The 22778-nt window shown below is 44.2% G+C and overlaps 2 protein-coding genes across 2 annotated transcripts; one reads left to right on the top strand and one right to left on the bottom strand.

The window, feature by feature from the left end:
• Positions 1-75: 75 nt before the first annotated feature.
• On the bottom strand, positions 76-3583 carry LOC146752338 (obscurin-like protein 1). The gene is made up of 2 exons (XM_085531959.1): positions 3246-3583; positions 76-507 (listed from the first exon to the last, which is right to left on the bottom strand). Exons 1-2 carry the CDS (start codon positions 3403-3405, stop codon positions 218-220), a joined length of 450 nt encoding a protein of 149 aa, XP_085388085.1. The 5' UTR covers positions 3406-3583; the 3' UTR covers positions 76-217.
• Positions 3584-14847: 11264 nt separating this feature from the next.
• LOC146752337 (myosin-binding protein C, fast-type-like) lies at positions 14848-16843 on the top strand. Its single transcript, XM_085532011.1, has 3 exons — positions 14848-15155; positions 15435-15539; positions 16436-16843. Exons 1-3 carry the CDS (start codon positions 15038-15040, stop codon positions 16582-16584), a joined length of 372 nt encoding a protein of 123 aa, XP_085388137.1. The 5' UTR covers positions 14848-15037; the 3' UTR covers positions 16585-16843.
• The last annotated feature ends 5935 nt before the right edge of the window (positions 16844-22778 follow it).

The raw sequence follows: 22778 nt of genomic DNA, 5'->3' as shown, positions 1-22778 counted from the left end.
GCCTACTCTCCATGCTTACTAGAACATGTCATTAACAACAAAAAAACCTATTGTTTTGAGCACATTATCATTACTTGTGCTAGGGACAATCATGTTACAACAATCCTCTTGATATCTGAGGGATACTCTGGTGGCAATGGCCCAGTGCATAACATTCTTTGCAGCTGGAAGGAAAGCTGGTTCTGCTGTTCAAGTCATCTGGGACAGGAGCAGATAATCACACCTTGCACCAACCAATACCTGTCACAGTGAGCCTCCCCGATGAATTAATGCCTTCCGCTTTAAAGGAAATGAGTCCTGCATCTTCAAGGGTCACAGAAGAAAGTGTCAAGGAATGTTTCTTCCCCTGGAAACCCATCGTGATATTTGGTGCAGGCTTCAGCCGCACGCCGTCCTTCTGCCAAGTCCCTTCCACATCCTCATGGGACACCTCCACCGAAAAGGTGACAGTTCCCTTCTCAGGGAATTCCAGGGGCTGCAGACCTTTCACCAGCTTCATCTGCCGCACTGAAAGACAATGGGGAGAGGTTGGAGATTTCACACCAGCATCTGAGAAATAGAATCATCAAAGGAATCAGAGAAAGGTTTAGGTTGGAAGGGACCTTTGAGATCATCCAGTTCCAAACCCCCTGCTGTAGGCAGGGATGCTTCCCTCTACACCAGATTGCACAAAGCCCCATCCAGCCTGGCCTTGAATGCTTGAATAGCATCAGGACTTCCAAAACAAGTTACTTCCCTCTTCCTCTCCCAGGTACACTATCTGCCAATTAAGCAACAGCCTTTGCAAAGAAGAAATCTTGTTCATAACCAGGTCCATGGGTGCTCTTAAATCGATCCTTCCAGATGGAAAAAAGATTTCAGGTGGCCTCCTAGATTTTACCCCTTTTTGTGTTGCACACAAGACTGAAAAAAAAATTACTTTTGCAAAGTTCTTCTTGTCATAAGGAAACAAACATTTGGGGAATGGCAGAACGAGGTAAAATTTACCTTCACGTCATTTGAAATTTCACTCTCATGTTCTTGGTGTGGTTTCTCCTATAATTATTTGGACTAATTAAGCTTTTCCCTGATGAAAGCCTAGAAGTATATCACAAGAAGGACCAACTTACCCATGACCTTTTATTTGTCTTACTCAAGCATCTCCTCCTGACCAGAACTGACAATAAAATATTCAGCCAGACTACAGGTTTGAGCATCTGAGTTGTTTCTAGGATCTCCTGCAAACTTAAGCTTGGAACACACACTTGTCTTTTGAATAAGTGTCTTTTATAGTGCAATAAAACAACAGGTTTTCACATGGCTATTCCTCATTTACCTTGCTCTGAAATCATTCTCAAACCATGAGGGATCAGTCCAGGAAGAAGGAGAGGAGAGGGGAAGTGAAAGGGGAAGTCCACGGTTCTCTAATATCAGGCTTCTTAGCCTAAAGCTCAACAGCAAATAGCAGTCCACTTCCCCACATTGCTAGACTCCGAGCATTTAAAGAACATCAGCTTACCTCATTATGAGCTCTAACACAGCCAAAGAAATTAATATATTCAAATATTCTCTTGAGTGATGAGAAATATGGAGCATAACTTCAGACTTCTGCTGTTAAACTCTCACTTCTATCATAAACCAGGGCAAGAGTTCAATGCTGTTTTAGATGGAGGACACATATTTTAAATAACTCGTCTCATTAAGGCTTGGATTCCCTACTACAATTAGCTAAATTCCAGTTTGGATCATGCTTCACCTTGGATCACTTAGGGCTTCAGCCACTTAATGGAACTAACTCAGTTAAAGGTCAGGGGTAAAATAAAAACTCTCTTGGACTAGCAGAGAGATTTGCAATGGAGTAACTGAAGTAAGGATGGGAGACTGAAGGTGTTGGGGAAGACATCCAGGCTTTAGCTACAGGGCATGCATGCAGAATCACAAAACAAAGGCCAGTCAGAGAAATCAGAGCTTCGTGAGAATTAAGGTGAGGTTGTTTCTACATGCCCACCCTATCTGCCAGTGTAAAACCTGCCAGTGAAAAAAAGGAAAGCTACATATAGGTGGGGAGAATTGTTGGTGAAATTATTTGTGATATTTTTGCTAATAATATGCTCAAAATCCTGGAGCAAGACTTCAAGTTAAGCAACTCAGTCTGTGTAAGTAGACTTACAGAAGGGAACCATAAAGCTTATGGAAGGGAACTGTCAAGCTAATCCACAGCTAAAACAGAGTAGAGACGAATTGCAGGAGCTTGTTTACTTTGCAGAAGTGTGAGCTTTAACCACTGCTGAGCTCCTAGTACAAAAGTCTGAACCAATGCAACAAACCAACCCGTCCATGTTGTACGACAGAATGTACTGACACCACCAGAACACAAAATTCTACGGCTGAAAATACCCGCAAAAATCATCCAGCCCTTCTCCATTGCTCCAGGACATGCTCAGCTCTTTGTGACACAGATATTTCACTAACCTTTCCTGAAACCCACAGTGAAGGCTTCAAAGCCCCTCCAAATGACTTATCCACTCATCCAACCATTAAAAAGCTTTTTTGTTGTAGAACTTGCATCTTTGTTATTGCAATGAAGTCCATTATTTCTGCACAGAGAACAGATTGTTTGCTTCCACTTTCTAAGAGCCTTTTATGTACTCAAAGCCTGCTATCAAGCCTTTCAGTACCTGTTGATGACCTACACAGCAGCAATTGGTGGCAGGGGCTTTGTAGACAAAAATCAGATAGACCTTCAATTCTGTCCTTGTCCATTCCGTAGCAAACATGACAAAAGGATGCAGGAAATAGGACAGAAGTACAGGGCTACAGCTGAGACACCGTTAGCTTACTTGAAAGGAAAGCATCCATAGATAGATGCACTGTTGTGTTTTTATTTTTATTTTTTCATTTAACTCTGACTGCTTATAAAGAGATGCTTTGAAAGACATGCTTTGTAGAGAAGAACAGATGGATAAGCAGGGAATAGGTTGCTAATAGCCTTACAGATGAAGAAAAACAGACTGCAGCAGAGTGAGAAATTCCAGAGGAGAATCAGCTAAGAGCTTATGTCAATGACATGGCTGAGGGCTGCTGGGAAGACCGCCCTCTCTTTCACCTTATTTCAAGCATTACAATGGTGTCCAAGCCCAGGGCTGTGTCTCCCTGCCCCCATGGCATGTAGGGCTAGCAGTAGCCACTGTGATAATAGAGAAGACCTGAATCCAAGTTCAAATCACATCCAGTGTCTTTACAGACCTTGCAATCATTCCACTTACTTTCCACATTGATCTTGGCTTGCCTCTTGTCGTCAGGACTCTTGCAGCAGTAAAAGCCCCTGTCTGCAAAGGAGATGTCCTTAACTATCAAGATATGCTTTGTTCCCTCAGCTTTGATCTCTGTTTTTTCACTGGCCTTCAATACAATGCTGTTCCTCATCCACTTGACTTCTGCAGGCTTGCTCAGCTCTACCTCCAGGGTCACTGTGTCTCTCTCTCTTCAACAGTTTTAGGCTCCAGTTTCTTCTTGAATGAGACTGAGGCCTCTGATCAATGTGAAGAAATAACAGTAAGAACACAGAGAATCCACAAAACAGTTTTTTTATAAAGAATTTAAATGGTGGTTCCAGTGCCAGTGCATTCAGGGGAACCCTACTTAAGGAAGTACACAACAACCACTCCCGCGCACTGCGGCTCAGCCAATCGGAGCCGGCGGAGCTGCCGCTGCCCAATGGGAGGCCGGGGGAGGCCGGCGCTGGGACGGGGAGAGGAGAGAAGAGACAGAGGCAGCACTGAGGTGGGATGGGCTGATGGGGAGTGCGGGGAGGACAGGGGGGTGTGGGGCTGTGGGGGGGCAGAGGGGGATGTGGGGCTGCAATGTGTCAGCGTCAGGAGCGCAGGTGAAGGCAGCTGAGCTGTGTGAGCAGTTGTGTTTGAGTCTGGCTGCAGCTCTCTTAGACCCCACTGAAGGGCTGAGTGCCACTGGGAAAGGATCTCTGTGTGGAGATTGCTTCTACTAGAGGTAGTTCTGTAAGACTGTTCTATAGAGCTGTGCAGGGGCTGTAAAGGGAGTTTATGGGGACTCTAGGGAATGTTTTGTAATGCCTGCTGGGGCTGCAGGCAGCATTGCCTTCCTCCTTAGGGGGCAGGTTTAATCACAAGCCTCCCTATTTCCTATCACAAACGTCCTACAAACCATGTCTGGGCATTGCTGTCTCGGCCTGGATCTCAGCTCCTGAGACTGTCAGATGTGAAGCAGCAGCTGCTGGGACAGGGCTGGCTCTGTGTGCCCTCTGTGGGTCTGTGGGCACAGAGTGGGGCAGAGGGATGACTGTGAGAGGGAGGAATTGCCCAGCCACTAGAAAGAGGAAATCAGCTGAAAAGGGGAGATTTGAGAAGCACTGAGGCTGTGGCTGTTTGGACAGTAAGAAGAAACCAAGCTGTCACTGTGCAGATGGGAACTCCAGTAGGAGAGCTGTGGTGGCTTTACAGATGGCAGACAGCAGCTGGAGTGTAGAGCCAAGGGTAGGGGGGGGATCTTCCTCTTAGCAATGCCATGCAAAGAATGATGCAGACTCCTGCAGGGTCGGCTTTGCTGTGTGACCCTGGGTGGAAGCAGCTGGAAGGTCTCAGCCCTTCTGCGTTATCCCAGGAGCTGGGGCAGTGCTCGGTCTCATCCCACCCCTGCTAATAGCAAATGCAGAATCCCTTATCTGTGTGCCCTTTTCTCTCATGTAGAGTCACCGACCCTGGGAAGTTCAAGAAAAGTTTGGATGTTGTGTTGAGGGCTATGATTTAACTGGGAAGTATTGGTGATGGTTGGACTGGATGATCTTATAGGTCTTTTCCAACCTTGATAATTCTATGGAGTTGTAGCAGATTGTGGGTGTGTAGGTGTGGTATATATATGTACATCTATGGGAATATCCGTATGAAAAAGATAGATCCATGTGTGTTCTGGGCTGCACTGAAAAAGGGGTGGCCAGCAGGAGAGGGAGGTGATTGTCCCCTCCTGCTCAGCTCTTGTGAGGCCCTATTTGCAGCACTGTGTCCAGGCCTGGGAAGGATGTGGAGCTGTTGGGGTGGGTCCAGAGGAGGGCCACTGTGATGGTCAGAGGGCTGGAGCAGCTCTCCTATGAGGAAAGGTGGAGGGATCTGGGCTTGTTTAGCCTGGAGAAGAGAAGGCTGCGGGGAGACCTCATTGTGGCCTTTCAGTACTTGAAGGAAGCATATAAACAGGAGGGGGAATGGCTGTGTATGAGGGTGGATAGTGATAGGAGAAGGGGGAATGGTTTTAAACTGAGACAGGGGAGGTTTAGGTTGGATCTTAGGAAGGTGTTTTTCGCCATGTTCACACCATTTTCAGTGAGCTGGATGAGTCTGTTGTTGGCATTTTAATACCATTGACCAGTCAGGCAATATGTATGGAGTATTTGGCTCTCTCTACAGTCATGAATGTTTGAGTATCTTCAACATGTGGCTCATTGCTTCCATTTCAGGCTGCCCAGAGAAGCTGTGGATGCCTGTCCTTGGTGTTGAAGGCGAGGCTGGATGGGTGATGGGCAGCCTGAGCTGGTTAGTGGGCAGCAAGCCCATGGCAGGGTGTTTAGAACTGGATGATCTTGAAGGTTTCTTCAAACACAAGCCCTCCCGTGATCCTAGGATTCTGTGATTTCATTCAGGTTTATGAAGATGAGATGAGTTCTCCTGAATGCGCTGCTCTCCATAGGATTATACTTGGAGTTTTAAATTATAATTGGGTGACTTAAACCAGACACCAAACTTTCTGATGGCCAAAATGAAATGAAATCAATCCTTTACTGTGTCAGTAGTCTGTAACCAGAGCCCATCAGGTAATTCCCAGCCTCCTGCCTGTATCAGTGGCTGCACACAGTGAAAAAGTCTGATGGGATTTTAACCTCTAAAACGTTCCAAAGCAACCAGAGGGTGAATATATTCACTGTGCAAATACCTGCAGGAATAAGCTTCATGTATGTCCTCAGGTACCACAGTAGTTAATGGTGGGACTCAGTAGGTCATGCTGAAAGTTGAGTCTGCTGATCATGAAGGTCTTTTCCAGCCTACATGACCTTATGCTAATATTTCTGTATTTCTTTCTGTTCAGCTCCCCAAAAACCTCCCACCCAGCCCCCAGCTGACCCCGTGGTGAAAAATAAAACAGAAACTTCAGTGACGCTGGCATGGTCCCCTCCAAAGATGCAACGCCCCATTCCAATCGATGGCTACATTGTGGAACCCAATAAACTAACTGGCTTCACCTGGGTGAGGTGCCACGAGTCTCATGTCCCTGTCCCAGAGTTCACGGTGAGCAATCTGTCTGAAGAGGCTGATGATCAGTTCCGAGTGTCTGCAGTCAATGCGCATGGACAGAGCCCGTCTCTGGAATTCCCAGGGAGCGTGCACCTTGGTAAGCACAAAAACCCCAATGGAAATTGGGTCAGTGTGAGCTGAGCAGCTGTGTTGGTTCCCTAAAGATGTTTCCTTTGACTTTAAGGATAGTAGTGCATTAACACACCAAAGGCTTTCCCTTATTCCTAGTTCTCCTATCTCCTATCAACTTCCAGCTACCACTAAAGTGATATAAGTTCTGTTTCTGTGACAGAGACATGAATATCCTTATCTTTTGATATCTCACATGTGCAAGAGGCAGAACTTTCTGTAACAGATTTGAAGCATAGAAGTGCTTCTTCCAGCACTCATGCAAAGGGAGAAGTAGAAATGTCCCTATGATTTAATCTTCCATCTCTAAATGAGATACCAGACTTGCATCTAAAGAGCATTAAGACATCCATGTTGTTCTTCCTCAGACCCAGTCCTGGCTGTGAAATCCCCCCTAACAACTGGTGAAGCTGTACCTGGAGGGGATGCCATGTTTACTATTGACCTTACAACAACGTGTTGCGGCTCTTGGTACCTCAATGGTAAAGTCTTACAGGAAAGCGAGACCTGCATCATCAAGAGAACCCAAACTACTCACAGCCTAATGATAAAGAACGTCACCAAGAACGATGATGGAGCAGAAGTGAAATTTGTTACCAAAAATGTTGATGTCAGCACCAAGATGAGAGTGAGAGGTATTTGCTTTGATCCTTCTCCTTTCCTCTTCCAGTCAAGGCATAGTTGCTGTGATCTGATGATTAGAACTGGGGCTGCAGGCATTCACTGACTGTACCAAATACCTGAAATTGCATCCCATGGACTGATGTGAGTCCTGGTAATGACCTAAACATGATAGCACTGAGTGTAGGGTAAGCCAGTCTACCCAGCTGCTTGGTATCTGAACCAGATTGCTTCATGCCAGCTGATGAATGTCTGCAGTTCACAGCTCTTGGCCAGTGCATTCAGTCACCAGGTTTACCACTGCATCACCATAGAGCAGTACTTTCAGCTCCAGGTTCAGACAGCCTTTCTGATTGCACTGGAATAGTTTAGAAGTAGGGGAGCAATCATTCCAATAATATCTGTATCAATCAGCTTTGCATGACCAAATAGAACAGATAAACATTCATTATGGAAGGACCTGTTTGTCATTGGGTGGAAACCTCTGCAGAAGCATGTTTAGAGCATTCTTAATCAGTAGAAGGAGATGTTTGGTTGATTTTTACTTAGTAAATCCGGCAAGAAGACCAAATGAAATATCTTGAATTGCTCAGCACTGACACAATGCTGAGTGCAGGAACAGAAGGTGATACTTTTTCAGAGATGTTGCAGCAAACATTGACCACGTTAGCCTGATCTAAATTGAAATAATGAGGCCTTTGCTCCTGACAGGTGCTGCAGTGAGATTTACCAATAAGAGCAAAGATGTAGAAAAGATCTCCGCTCGGCTGCATGAGGAAGCCAAATTGCAGGCTGAGCTTTCAGCCACAGGCGCTACTGTGGAGTGGATGAAGGATGGGAAGGAGCTCAAGGCCAGTGAAAATTATGAACTGCACATTGTGGGGAAGAAACACACCCTGAAAATTCACAGCGTCTCAATGGATGATGCTGGAAGATGTCAGTGCATCTGTGAGGGGGATAAAATGCTCTATCAGCTTTCAGTGAAAGGTATGTGACAGTCTGGGCTGTCCTCTTCCTGCCCAGGGCCAGCAGACTGCATTCACCTGACTCCCCGACAGTCCAGCTGTTGTCAGACAGCATGTGGGGTGTTTTCAGTGGCTGTTTTGACTTGAACTGGCCAATCTGCTTTGTAGAGCCATTTGATTTCTGTGTTCAGTCCTGTGATTTGTCCCTAAGATCCAGAGGAAATCAAGGGAAAGAGAGGAAAAAGAGCATCCCAGCCTTCCTGCTCTTCTCTCAGGGTGGCCACGAGAGATGATGTCAACATCTCTTTTTGTAGCAGTGATCCCAAATGTAGAAGAGACCTGTGAAGAGTCACAGGGATGTTTACTTAGCTGTCATTCCATGGTGGGCTTTTTCTTACACAGATGTAGAGAGAAACTGAACTTTCCCACGCAGGTCTCTGTTTTGCTGCAGGGTGTAGGTCTGATCTCTGAGATCCACACGCTGGGCCTTGATTGCAATAAATGAGAGCCCTTTGTTTGCTCCAGTGGAAGACTTTCCATTTCTGCAGTACCCTCTGCAGATGACACAAATGCAAATGCACCTTCTTCCCAGCAACAATTGCCTTTTTTTTTTTTTTTACACTGAATATGAATGAGGCTCTTCATCATATTCTGCTGGCTTGTCACCCTTGTTGATCCATGGAGAAACAACAAAGCCCTAGAGTAGTGTATGCACTTTGGCATTGGAGAGCTTACTTAATTGCTTCTTCTCAAAGAACAAACTCCAGAGAGGCATGGAGACATCTCCAAAGAGAATTGAATAATGGGACTGAATTTATGGAGAGCAGAACTTCCTGCCAAGGCTTGTCAGCTAGTCTTAATTTTGCTTTTCTTCTCTCTCTTTGTCATGTTAGCATAATATTTCATACTGGCAGGTCTGCCCACAGAATTAACTGGCACAGGCTGCCCAGGGAGGTGGTGGGATCCCTGGAGGTGTTCAGGAGCTGTCGAGATGTGGCCCTGATGGATGTTATCAGGGGGCATGGTGAGGTGGGTTGGGGTTGGAATCAAAGGAGGACCCCCATGTATTTCAGCAGGAAGCACTACTGGTAATAAGATTTTTGGAGCAAATCCTGATAGGGCCACGCTCAGCTGGTCCAGTCCGGAGGCTGTTCCTCCTTCCTGCAGTATCTGCAGTGAAAACCAGCAGCTGCTTTTGTGTGGCTGGGCTCACATCCAGCAGTGGTGAGGGAACTACAATGATAAGAGACAGTTGCTGAAAAAATGAATGAAATTTGACTGTATGATAGGATGGAGTTAAATGCATTGACAGGATCTCAGGCATCCCAGTGTCCATCAGCTGGCTCTCGAGCTCCTAAAAGACAGGCGTTCTGTAGAACGTTGTTGAATTTGTATTATACATGCGTGTTCTTGGAACTGCAGAACAAATGCATGCATAATCCAGACTTTGATTTTAGCAGCTCTGACTGCGCTGTCTCAACAGACCCAACTCAGTTGTGTGCGCTGTTTTGAAATGATATGTTAACAAGAAGTTGGAAAACAAACTCCATTACCCTGAGTAAAATAGGACCGTGGCCATAGGCTTAAACTTTTGGCTAAGAAAGTGGTGAGATTTTGAATCTTTGAAGTCAATTGTTCCACTGTGTGTTAATAGGGGCCAGTTTTATCATCTAACTTTTGCGCTCCAATTAATTTCCATAAAGGAATTCTGATTTTCTTTTCAGTCCTAAGTGATATCTCCATCTTTTAGGCTCATTTTGTTTGCCAGGGGGTTACAATGCAGTAATAGAACCCCCTCCATTGATTTCCTTCTAGTTTGCTTGTTCCAGTTCTTTCCTCAGTTTTCCTATTTTAAACATTTTCTTGAAGCCTTGGGCTTCTTCCTTTGGCTCTGTCCCCTGTACAGTGTATGTCCTTCAACTTGTGGAGATAAGGTAATCTGGTACGTGGTTTATAAAAGCTGCCAATTTGCCAGCTTCTGAATTAGAATCCAGCAATTAGAACTGGGATTAAACGTGTACGTTTGGTTTTATGATAAATGAATGCCTCATGGTCAGCAATGTCCCTGCAGTTCTTTACCATCATACATATTTTGTGTTTCCATATTTTGTTTCAGCACTGGCAGACTTCATAAACAAAGAGACAACTGGAGGAGTTATCAGGGCCGTTGCTGGAAAACAAGCTGAATTTGTTTCTGAGACCTCTGAAGCCAGTGTCATGGTGAAGTTGTACAAAAATGGCAAAGAAATCACAACCAGTAAGAAATTCACAATGGAAGATAAAGGGAAAGTGCGTAAGCTTGTGGCTTCAGCTGTAACGAATGAAGACAAGGGAACATGCTTCTGCAAAATTGGAGATGACACTCTGATTTTTGATTGGAAAGTCTCAGGTAAGTTTGTGAGGCAAACATGGGATCGCAATCCATGCAAAGCACTTCAGACTTAATTCATTTTATATGTCCAACGCTGTGGTTTTCCAGTATTTAGGACAAAGATTGCATATCTCTATTGAAGCAATTCTGACCTTACTGTTGTCCCTGTGCAAATCCACAGTATGAGCAAATAATGTAACTGTGTTGTGATGAATTCAAGACAGCCTTATCTCCAGCTGGGGCTGGAGACATGACTTGAGCCCTGACATCTGGGCTTCATTCTTCTAGTTCATGAATTGCCTCAGCACTTACATCATCTTTAAACCTCTGACTGAAATGGTCCTAAGTTCTTAGCATGGGAATCCTGTCTCCTCTTTTGACAAATTAAACTCCACATTTGGAGAGCTGAGTGTCTCCTGCTGTACCCGAAGGACGTTGTGATCTCTGAGGTGTCTCCCTGAGGTGCTGTAAGCACAGCCATTAGCTCATAGTGCAAGTAAAGCACTGTCAGGTCAAGCCTGGAGGAGTAATGCTTGTCACTGACCTGTTCCAGTTCAGGGTGGAGCTGGAGGGTAAAATAACACAAGAAATTGTCATTGAAATTCAATATCTGTGAAATTCAGCTGGCTGCATTCACAGAACCTGGCGTTAAGATCTGTTTTCTGGTTTCTATCTTGATCCTGTTATCCATAACCCAGTCCTCATTTATGAACTGAAGCTCTACTGAAACCTTTCACTGTGTATGTTCATGCTGCAGTGCAGTGCTTGTGACCTTTAACAGCACGTTCATGTTCCTCTAATCACAGGATCCTTAAGGTTGATTGAGAGCCTCTAGTCCGACTGCTCACCCATCACCACCATGATGCTCACCATCAGCTAGCTAAAAACTCAGCAGAGATGATAGATCAAGCACAACACTGGATTTGGGATGGCTAGAGATTCCTAAGATATTGAAGGATTGCTTGCAGGTGGTGTTGGCTCAGGTATTCACCCTGCATTCCACCTCCCGTTCTGTTTGGTTGAGAATCATGCATTCTGCAATTTCACTTTGTAATTCAAAGACCCTGGCTTTATCTGTTGAAAAACTGATCTAAAACAAGCAGAGAAGACTCCGTTGGAACTGGTTGATGCAGAACAAAGGCATCCCCAAAGAACAAGTTGCACTGTTTGATGAACATTATTGGATGAGAGCTAAGCTAAGATTTAAAAAGTTCTGGGGCTGTCTCTGAGCATCAAATCCAGAGGAAGCCTGCATGATTCCCTGAGAATGGATACCTCCTACTTTGGTGTAGGGTTAAGGGAACACTAGCAGTAACTCCTATCACAAAATGTCACGTGGCTCAGACAAAAATGCCATCAAGAGGGCTTAATTAGGAGCACCAAATGTTCACAAGTTGGTCTTAAAGCAGGGAAGTAATCTACCTATGTGATACTGATTGATGCTATTAGTTCTAAACAGCTTGACTCTAGAGGGACCATTCTTCTTTGGTCACCTAGTTTTAAAAGAATAGATGGCTCCTGTCTATTACAATTTTTAACTCATTATTTGTTCACTGATGCCATAAATGTGCCTGGCATAGCAATTGCCGTTGGTATATTCAGTGACTGAAAGCAACAGTTGTTGCTCTAAGAAATGCAATACTAAGCTCGGTCTGCCTGTAGCTGACAGCCATCAGCTTGCTCCTCAGGCAGGTTGTGTCTGGATGGAATGAAGGGCATGAAATACTGATGTGCTCATCAAACGCTTCTTGTTAGCTTAGAGACAAGGTGTTGAATAGGTTTGTTCATGTATTGCAAACACGTTACTTAGCTGCCTTCATTTTAGCTTCAGAAGAACACGTGCAGAATACAGAATTGATTAAAAGAAATAAGAACTGTCTGCATAGAACTTACTCTTTCCTTACACAGGAGAATCAAGCACACGTTTGTATGTGAGTACCTCCAGAGGTGAAACTCCATCACCCAAATTTAATGAGCAGAGACATTACAATCAGTTCTAACTGTATCTTAATGCTGTACTGAAGAAGCCTGAGTCAGGATGTAAACCACTTTCTCTTTTTTTCTTCAGATGAAGCCATTAATCTTGTCAGCAAGTCCAAAACGACTCCAGAAATATCAGTCAGTCCTTCTGAAGACCTGGAGCTGGTGTGTGAGGTGTCAGCTGCAAGCGGAGCTGTCGTAAGGAAGAAAGATCAAACAGAGGTGAAACAGGACCAGAGGACAAACATCATCTCCCAGGGGACGCACCGCAAGCTCATGGTCAAAAATGTGACCCTGAAAGACCAAGGGAGCTACAGCTGTGAAACAAAAGATGACAAAGCAACATTCCAAGTGAAAGTCAGAGGTGAGAAAATGCTTGGAATCCCAGAGAGAAAGGAACGCTTCATTTTGTGTGTCTTGCATTTGTAGGATCAACTTGCCGCCCCTCTGGTGCAAAACATTTTGGTCAACTAGTGTCATAGCAACACTTTTCTACATGTGCTTTTCCATCCAGGAATGAATTCCTGCAACAAACCATAGGCAAGGAGGGTAACTTGTGCAGCTCTTGTAGTCAGCTGGTGTCTGCAGGGTTACAGTGCAAGAGCACACCAGGCATGCAAGGAGTGAGAAACGGGGAGGTGGTTGAAGAGATCTGGTTACAAAATTTGAATGACACAATGAGGTGGAAAATGCCACTAATCAGACTCATAAATGGCCTGGGTTGCAAAGGCCCACGGTGCTCATCCAGTTCCAGCCCCCTTCTTCCTATGTGCAGGGTTGCCAAGCAGCAGCCCAGGCTGCCCAGAACCACATCCAGCCTGGCCTTGAATGCCTGCAGGGATGGAGCATCCACAGTCTCCTTGGGCAACCTGTTCTAGAGGGCCGTTCCCTTCTGATTTACTGGAAATGTAGAGAGACACGAGAAGAAAAAAAGAGAAGGGAGGAGGTTCAGCAGTGCATGCAGGTGTTCTAAATCTCATGTCCAAATCTGCTGTCAGACTGTAAAATCTTTAGCTTTGTGATATGATGTGAAATGATATGAAATTATATGATATGAGATGAAATGATATGAAATGATATGCCTGTCATTTCCCAAGGCAAAATAGAGGGAAAAGTGTTTTCCTGTCATAATGAGGCATCACGATGCTCCCTGTGAAGGGCAAGTACAGTGAAAATGGGGAACTGGAGTTAGCTCTGCAGCAGACTACAGCAAAACGGTGTGACTGTTGTGATGTCCCTGCAGAGAAAGAAGACGTGTTTACAAACAAGGACAAGGTACAAGAGGAGGTGAAGGCTGTACTGACTCAAAATGCCACGCTGAGCTGCGAGGTGGCCCAGAAGAAGACGGAGGTGAAGTGGTACAAGGAGGGGAAACTGATCACCTGGAGCAAGATGTTCAAGGTGGAGTCAGAGGGCAAACAGCGTCGGCTGGTGCTGAGCCAGGTGGAGAAGAAAGATGCAGGGGCGTACAGCTGCGAGGCTGCTGGCCAGAAACTCACCTTCAAGATTCATGTCACAGGTAAGACAGGTGTTGTCTGAAATACAGCAGAGAACAGTAAAGTAAAATCTAGTTTCTATTATACAGTGATCCAGTTGCAGTAGTCTGTGCTGAGGATTTTTCCCTATACTTGATTGCCTGGGTTTGTAGAAAGTATTTGGTTTTAGTCTCGCACAACGACCTGTTTCAGTCTGTCTGTAGAATAATAATTACTGATATATGTACAATGGAAGCAGTATTCAAGATATTATTCAAATCTCTCCTGTGCCTGAGATCCCAAACTGTAATTCTTGTTCACCGAAACATTTGACTAAGATAAGTATGTGCAGTGAGGCTGGAGTGCATGTTGTGCGTGTAGCCTTTCATGGCAGGAGAAGCAGGAACTTCTCCTAGTAGTACACTGCCTTTTTACTATGCCTTTATGTTGGAGGCTGCATCTGGATAGGTGAGTCTGCTACTCCCAGTAAGAGACTTGGTAGAGCTGACTATTCCCAGAGCTCAAAGTAAAATAGATATCTGGAAATCACACACAAAGAACAAAGGACTGCGTTGGTGAGCATATTTCCTTTGTGCCTTTGACAGTCACAGTTGTGGCAATGGTAGAGGCCATGAGGAGTCTGTTCAGGAAGCCAGGAGTACTGTTCTGGGTCATGAAAAGGCAGCCAGTGGTTTGACTATCACATGTTTATGTGTTTTGATGTTTCACAGTGGGTCTTAAGTAAAAGGAACTCAGGTTTTGGTTGCCTGCAGGACAGATGTTCTTTTGGGTTCAATATGTTTGCATAGTGACTTGCAACCATGGGACTGGTGTTCAAGGACCCTCTTGGTTCCTTCAGTTCCTAGGTTCTTTCTTGCCTAGATTTGACACTTTGTTTCAACAGAAGAGCTGATATTCTCTAGTGAAGGCTATTAGTTTGGGCACAAGTGGTAACCTAAACCTGTTCCAACCTGTACATACAAACCTGCAAGATGGTCTCATTTCAGTCCCTCAGTCAATACTTTTTCTTTTCTTCCCTCAGAGCCAAAACCTGTGTTTATAAACCAGGAGAAGGTGCAGAAAGACGTGAGTGCTGCCCTGGCAGCAAGTGCCTCCCTCAGCTGTGAAGTAGCACAGGATCCAAGCGAAGTAAAATGGTACAAGGATGGAAGACTGCTTGCCTCCTCCAGAAAGTTCAGAATGGAATCTGTGGGCAAAACACGGCATCTGGTTGTGGAGCAGCTGGAGAAGAAAGATGCTGGAGAATACATCTGCGAGGCTGCTGGCCAGAAGATGACCTTCAAGTTGGAATCAACTGGTGAGCATTCGCTTTGGGAGCACTAAGCAGCTTTGGTGGGATGTGGTTGGGGTGGAATGGGTGGTTTCATTGACATGAGAGAAGAGGCAGTGATGCTGTGAAACCAGATGGATGATGCTCAGCCTGGCCATGTGCCTCAGAGCTCTTTGCTCAAGGAAGCCAAGTGTAGTTGTGGGGTTGCTCTCAAGAGCACAGTTTGGTAGGGATGAGTTGGCGGTTGGACTAGATGAGCTTAGTGGTCTTTTCCAGCCTTAGTGACTCTGTGGTTCTCTGCTTCAGGAAAGACCTGCTCTCTGACTTACACACGTGTCCAAGTCAAGGATGCAGCAGAAATCAAATCTGTATCAGAAAAGGCAGAATCTCGTGCCCATCTTACAGTTAAAGGTAATTATGCTTCTGATGACGATTTTGCTTAAATTATCTTATATTATAAACCAGCTAACATCCTTTGCTTTAATGTCTAAGAAGTTAAACACCACCAGGACCTTTCACAGAAATAAAAACTCCTACCTACCTACCTTTCTGCCCACAAAGTATCCAGCTTGTCTTTTGGGATTTACTTTTGCTAAGTAAAACAGATTATTTTCTTAGGAGGTTGATTTTCTACCTCTAGACTTGAGATTTGTGTTTGAACGTTGAGGGATAAAAAACATAGCTTGACTTTTTCTTCATTTTTTCTGTCTGTTGTAAAAGAGCACAGGGTTCTTTTTTTAATATATACAGTGTTAGGGTATATATATGATGTTAAGTGCGATAAAGAAAAGGGAGACATTTGAGTTAGCACACTACTCAAGAATTCAGTCCCCAGCTTTGCCACTGTTACAATTATAAGGGCAAAAACATTCTGGAAAATGAATTTCTCTTAAGTAGAGTCATTACGTTTGAGCTACAGAGACCTCTACTAGGAGAAAACTTGTTGTTCAGAGCTAAGTTGCTGTATTTAACCAAAGTAATTATCAATGTCCGTGTTTCATTGAACCTCTTTTCCATTTTGTAATGCGAGGAGTTTGATATCGGGATGGGAAGGTCATGGTTTGATTTGGATGTTGGAGTAAGAATCAAAAGATCTGGGCTCTCTTCAGGTTGTCAGTCTTATTGTCTGACTTCTTAACAACATTCCTTTCTTTCTATTATTTTTTAATGATGTTTTAAGGCATTTTGAGCTGATAGGTGTAGTGTTCATGTGCAGTAATGCTGACATGAGTAAGTAGGGTGATAATGTAAGGGTTTTTTACATTCCTTCTAAATCTCTGCTTTCTCTTGTTCCATCTTTCTTAAAGAGCAATCCATTAATCTAGTAAAGGAGCTGTGTGATGAGGATGTGACTGAGCCTGAAGAAGCCAAATTTGAATGCGAGGTATCCATTCCTTCTGTGAAACCTCGCAGGTGGTATCTACGTGGGAAGTCTTACAGGCTGGCGGAAACTTGATTATGCAGCAAGAAGGCACCATCCACCGGCTGACCATACTGAAAACCACCACTGATATGACAGGCACCATTCAGTTCTCAATTGGCAGATCCAAATCCACAGCCAATCTGCTTGTTAGAGGTAACATATCCTGGCTTGGTTTACATCATGAAGATGAAGAATTAATTAATGTCCAGTCTTCCTTCACTGGGGTCTTTGAAATATTGTGTGTGTGTCTGGAGGTTCTGCTCCATTTCCAGTTCAAAGTCATTGGACACTAAATGAGACAGCTGCGTCTCAGTAGAAGATCTGTATGAATAGTTGTGATGTGCTTACTATTCAGATCTACAGAGCTGAGGTTTTGTCCTTGGCTATACCAAAGAAGTTAAATCAGGTGAAATTAATTGTATTTCTGAAGTAGACAAGTTTAAGTTTGGTAGCACCTAAATTTGATGCAGTTTGTCATTGATTTTATCTGAAAGAAACTTGCAGGCTTTTTATCTCCTGTTGTCCCCAGTGTAAGAGTCTCCATTCACATCCTAAAGTACTTATTATATTTTCAAGTCACTCTTATTTGAATAAAAGCCTCAACTGGGAGCAATTTAATAAGCACAGAGCAAGAGCTGGAGCTTGCATTTGGTAGATACTATACAGTATTACTTTATAGAAATGTAATCAATGGCCTTCCCTATAGACAATCATTTGTTTTATCTTTAGAGTTGTTCAAAGAACCATTGTGAACATGAAATTAATTGGAATGGAATAGAAGCAAGAGACTTTCCTCTTCTTCCAATTGTCCTCATCCTTTCTTCTCTTCCACCCCTGCTTTGCAGATTACCATATACAAATCACCAGGAAGTTGGAGGACAAGACAGCTTTGGAATGTCATTCTGTCATCCTGTCCTGTGACTTCAGGCCTTCTCCAAAGGTTGTGAAATGGTTCAAGGGCCACACACCCATCGAGCCCTCTGAGAAGTACAAGATCAAGAGGGATAAGCATTCAGCAGAGCTCCAGATTCTGAAGCTGAAGCCCGATGATGCTGGTGTGTACAAGTGCAAGGCGGGAATTGCAGAGACTGAGGCCACGCTGACAGCTGAAGGTATGAGCATGGAGGGTGGCCTCTTCCATGTCCTATTTCACCTCAGATTTCTCTTCTTGAGGTTGATTTCTGCCGTTCTCTCCTGCTAACTTTGCAAATGTATAAACTTCACTGAGAAGATTACACAAAGATTATCTAGTCCAGCCGTTCTACCACATCCCAGTATGCTTTATAGTAACAGTGGTAACAGTTCACCTTGTTTCCCTACAGCCCACGATGTAGAAGTAAGGAAGCACCTGCAGGATGTGGAAATTGAAGAAGAGAGCTCTGCTGTCTTCTCCTGCGAGCTGTCCCATGATGATGAGGATGTGGAATGGTTTCTGAATGGCAACCTCCTTTACACCAACAATTACAATGACATCAAGAACGTTGGCAATTGCTGCACACTGACAGTGAAGCAGGTTAAGCCTGAGGATGCTGGCCCAGTGACAGTGAAGTCAGACAAGGTGTCAGAAAGCGCACCTGAAGGTGATAGGTGGGTCTGATCACACCCCTCCTGGATGCAAGAGATGCTAAGGAGCCCCAGTTCATTCTATTGTGCAGCAGTCCTGCTTCTAAAGCTCACCTCTCTGGGGTGACAAGACATCAGGGGCTTTCTTCCAGTGGAAGGTTCCATTGCAGCAGATATCAACGAAGGAGGATGGTTTTGGTGTCCTGCCAAAGCATTCCATTGCTTTTTATCATCATTTTACTTAACACAAGGAGAGTTACAGGAGCAAATTTTTTTACTGCTTCAGTGCCATGCAGTGTCAATGCTGTTGTCTCCAAGGATTTATGACTGCAGGGAGAGATCATTCAGTGTGTGTTTTGCCTCTGGAATGACTAATGACCAGGCTGTGAGCAACCCGATCTAGCTGTGAATGTCCCTGTTTATTGCAGGGGAGCTGGGCTAGATGGCCTTTAAGGGTCTCTTCCAATTCTAAGGATACTGTGATTCTAATCTGCTCTCCCCAGTAATTAAGCTCTTTTACTCTACGCGCTCAGTGTTTGAAGGATTTCCTCTTTCTCCTTTCTTTTGCATTTGGTGGATCTTTTTTCCCCAGTGTAAACCTCTGATGTGTGAAATAGAAGATAGATAAAAGGAGTCAATAAAGAGGAAAATCAAAAGTGTTCAGCAGCTTATCCTCTTAATCCTGTGGCCTGCTGTATGAGCTCTGCTCCATGTGAGGGCAATGCCAGCTCTCCAGCTTTAGAAGAGCTGCATCCCAATAACTTCATATGATATCAGTCCCACCCACAGCAATGCAGGCTGTCCCTCCTGTTCCCTGTATTCTCCTACTGATTAGTTCAGAATTCCTTAAAGTGTATTCAGTCAACAGACATGAAACCACTTTAGGTTCTATATTGGTGTCGTCAGTAATGGTAAAGATTTATTGATACCTCTTTAAAAATCTGAACACAACTGGAAATGTCTCAACTTCTGTATCACGTTGTTCTGTTTTGCCTGTTTAATTGCAGAGAAGCCTGCTGTCTTCATGAAGTGTTTGAATGATGCTTTTGTTGAGGAGTGGGGTGTGATTAAATTGGAATGCGAAGTCTCTAAAGAGAAGGTCAAACCAGTGTGGAAAAAGGACGGTGTTGTGCTCACTTCTGGCAACAAGTTTGAGCTGCTACAGTCTGGGAAGACCCTATGTCTCCTTCTCCATGACCTCGAGAAGTCAGATGCAGGTTTATATACCTGTGATATTGGCACTGATGTTGCCAAGTCAAATGTCGGCGTTCAGGGTAAGTACTGTGGAAAGTGAAGGAGTGCTAAAAGCACATTCAGTGTGGTCACTATGTCTTACACCTATTCCCCCACGAGCCTTAATAGTTTCTACAATAGAACTGTATTTCTGCAATTTAGCGCAGTGATGTCTGGAAAATTCCCATTGCTTTTGAAGTAAATGTATCTCCTTTTGCCATGAAAATCACAAAACACGTCAAGAATGTCCTGGAAATGTTTCCTTTCTAAACATCCCTAAAATGGAGAAATGGTTTGAACACCAGTAGGGGTAGGATGGTAACAAATTAGCTAATAGAAACATTTAATGTCTTGTCGTAGGCAAAACCCTTTTTCTCACGCAGCATCCTAGAGTTGTCCTCTCTGTTAGGTTTTTCCCTCTGTAGCTCATTGAATCTTCATTGTGCTCCATGGACTGAGCTGCTCTCCTTGTAGTTCTTCCAGAGCAAAGCCAAGAGATTCACGTCTCTTTTTTTTTATAGCTTTCCGGTAATTCTGAGAGGAGAATGTCTTAGAGAATACATCAGTGAGGAACGCAGCCATGATCTGCAAATCCTGAGTTCAAACACCAGTACTGCTACTCACATTGGTCACGAATGCCTTTTCTCCATCTAAACCTCATACTAACCTATCTCTTATCTTCCAGAGCTGAATATTGGCATTAGCAAACGGCTGAAAAACAATGAAATCCAGGAGGGAGAAGATTGTACTTTTGAATGCATTCTGTCCCATGAAAGCATTGATGAGTTCAAGTGGACACTGAATGGAAGCAGAGTGGAAAGTGGTGGGCGATTTAAAGCTTCTAACGTGGGTTGGTAAGAGACTCTCCTTATCAAAAGTGTGACTCCTACTGACTCTGGGGAAGTCGTTTTTATTGCCCGTGGTCTAACCTCCAAAGCCTCTCTGTCTGTGAAAGGTAATGAGATGGGAGAGATTCTGGGGTCTGATTCCTTCAACTGTCTTCTGATAAGATTGTCATGAGAGCTAACTCATAATATGGTTAAAGTGAATAGCAACCTTCTACTTGAACCTTGAAGCACTGAGAATTTCTCTTAAAAATAAGTAAAAGGAGGAACCATTTTACACAAATGTGAGAACTACCCAAAGCACTGGGGTAGTGTTGGAAATGGGCATCTCACTACAGCTTGTTCCATTACCAGTAAATCAGGAATGATCTGTTGAGGGAACTGTGGGAGCAAATATCCTCTAAGTATAAGCTGAAGGGATGGCCTTCACATCATCTAGCTGTACAACAAATTCCTATCTAGAACATGTGCATCTGAGAGCATCATCTGAGGCTCCCAGTGTGATCAGTGGAGAGAAGGAAGAGGCAGTTTTCAGACATGGTTCATCATCCTCAATGGGGTAGATTTAAGAGAGAATTAATGGTGCCTGGAATTCTATTGTCTGTACTTTACAGATTACTGCTGGCTGTAGGATGGCCTCTGTTGCAAGTGCCTCTCTAACTTATCTCCAGCATGTAGATGCGTGTATTTTGAGAGAGGCATCCTACCCTAAGTGTATGTTACTCAAAAAGCATGTTTTCTTTCAGAAAAACCTACTGAGGTAACAAAACAGCTGGAGGATAAGACAGCAGCAGCAGGGCAGGACATCAGCCTGAGCCGTGAGCTGTCGAAACCAGATGTGAACATCAGGTGGTACAAGGATGGCAAAGCAATCAGAAAAAGCCAGAAGTACGACTTGCAGCAGGAGGGAACTGGGGCCATTCTGATCATCCATGACTCTACCGCCAAGGACAGCGGGGAGTACACCTGTGAGACAGAGGACTCCATAACAAAAGCCAGGGTCACTGTGCAAGGTGAGTTGAAAAGCACACTGGGGATGGCATGTAGAGAAGTCGAGGTAAATATCTGCAGCCTGTGGGTGATGTTTTTCTCTTCTGTTTCCTTGAGCGGGATCAATTCTTAGTTTTGAGAAAATATGGTGGATTAAAATATTTTAGTTAAAATAATCTCTAAACTGAATGATAAATGGCATGAGAAAGCAAAGCTGAGAACTAAGCTCCAGAAGAGAAAACAAAGTCAAGTATGGCATATTTAGAGACAGGTGAAGAACACTTGAGCGCACTGAGGAGTACTAGCATACTCTGGAATGTCTCTTGGGCTCCCTACAGCACACATACTTGCTCTGGGGCATGTCTGGATGTCTGTAGAGCTAATTGCAGGGCCCTGAGAAACCTCTGGGGCACATTAGGGGGCACTGGTTTCCATGTGAGTGTTTCCAGGTTCCCAGAAGTCAACAGGGAAGCCTTTGGAGACCCCTTGGGAAGACTCAGTGGGGCCCTAGAGTGATGTAGCAGCTTGTGTTGGTTGCATCTGCTTGGCAGGGAAGCGATTTCCCTGGTTGGAGCTGACTGACTGGGAGGTGATTCCCTTGGTTTAATTAATTTAATTACCTGGATTATAATTAAATAACACTGTTCAGCGTTCAATCAAGATTATATTTTTCCAAAGTACTGCAGTCGTGCATCTGTAGCAGCTTTCCTAAAATATATCGAGTTTATTCAAAATTCCAGTGATGCTCCTAAAGCACTTGAAGTGCATTTGAGGTGGCGAGTGACAAAACAGCTCTGAGAGAATCATCATCAAATCAGAACATTGGAACGGTAACTAATAGCAGAGATTCTGATAAGAATATTTAAATTTTCAAATTACCTTTTTCTAAAGTTGTATTTCACCAAGTTTCATCAATATGCACACTGAAGAGCTGACTTGCTATGTTTCTTTTCATAAAAAATCATGTGTTACAATTGAGAAAAGAAGGTATAGCATGTAACATCCTCCAAGGAAAGTGCAAAAAACATTTCTTCACAGTTCCAATTAATGTCTTATGTTTTGTTCAGACTCACTAAATGATGTATTTCAGGGTACATCACGTGGGAATATAAGAAGACTATTCAGAACAGGAGCTGCAGAGCAAGATGAACAGCATGTGAAGTTAAGGCCGGGAACCAAGGACACAGCTTTTGTGTCACTCAGCAACCTGTGGCAGAGGTCAGGATTTCAGCAGGGATTTCTGCAGACGTTCCTTGAACACCCCCAGGGTGGGTGACTCCACCACCTCCCTGGGCAGTCCATTCCAGTGCCTGGCCACCCTTTCTGAGAAGTAATATTTCCTAATGTCCAGCCTGAACCTCTCCTGCCGCAGCTTGAAAACATTCCCTCTAGTTCTATCAGTAATGACACGAGAGAAGAGGCCGACCCCCAGCTCACTGCAACCTCCCTTCAGGAAGTTATAGAGAGCAATGAGGTTTCCCCTGAGCCACCTCTTCTCCAGGCTGGACATTCCCATCTCCTGCAGCCTCTCCTCATATGGCCCCATTGTGCTCCAGACCCCTCACCAGCTTTGTTGCCCTTCTTTGAACACGTTCC

This window comes from Coturnix japonica, unplaced genomic scaffold, assembly GCF_054131305.1.
Source record: "Coturnix japonica strain WE unplaced genomic scaffold, WE-NBRP24 Scf046, whole genome shotgun sequence".
NCBI classification, from domain to species: Eukaryota; Metazoa; Chordata; class Aves; order Galliformes; family Phasianidae; genus Coturnix; species Coturnix japonica.
This window is presented reverse-complemented; position numbering and strand designations above follow the sequence as displayed.

Coding starts and splice junctions, on each gene's coding strand:
- LOC146752338 (XM_085531959.1), bottom strand. CDS start 3,405: ATGAGGAACAGCATTGTATTGAAGGCCAGTGAAAAAACAGAGATCAAA. Junction 508..3,245: donor AGCCAAGATCAATGTGGAAA/GTAAGTGGAATG, acceptor ATTGTCTTTCAG/TGCGGCAGATGAAGCTGGTG.
- LOC146752337 (XM_085532011.1), top strand. CDS start 15,038: ATGGAATCTGTGGGCAAAACACGGCATCTGGTTGTGGAGCAGCTGGAG. Junction 15,156..15,434: donor CTTCAAGTTGGAATCAACTG/GTGAGCATTCGC, acceptor TCTCTGCTTCAG/GAAAGACCTGCTCTCTGACT. Junction 15,540..16,435: donor TGCCCATCTTACAGTTAAAG/GTAATTATGCTT, acceptor TCTTTCTTAAAG/AGCAATCCATTAATCTAGTA.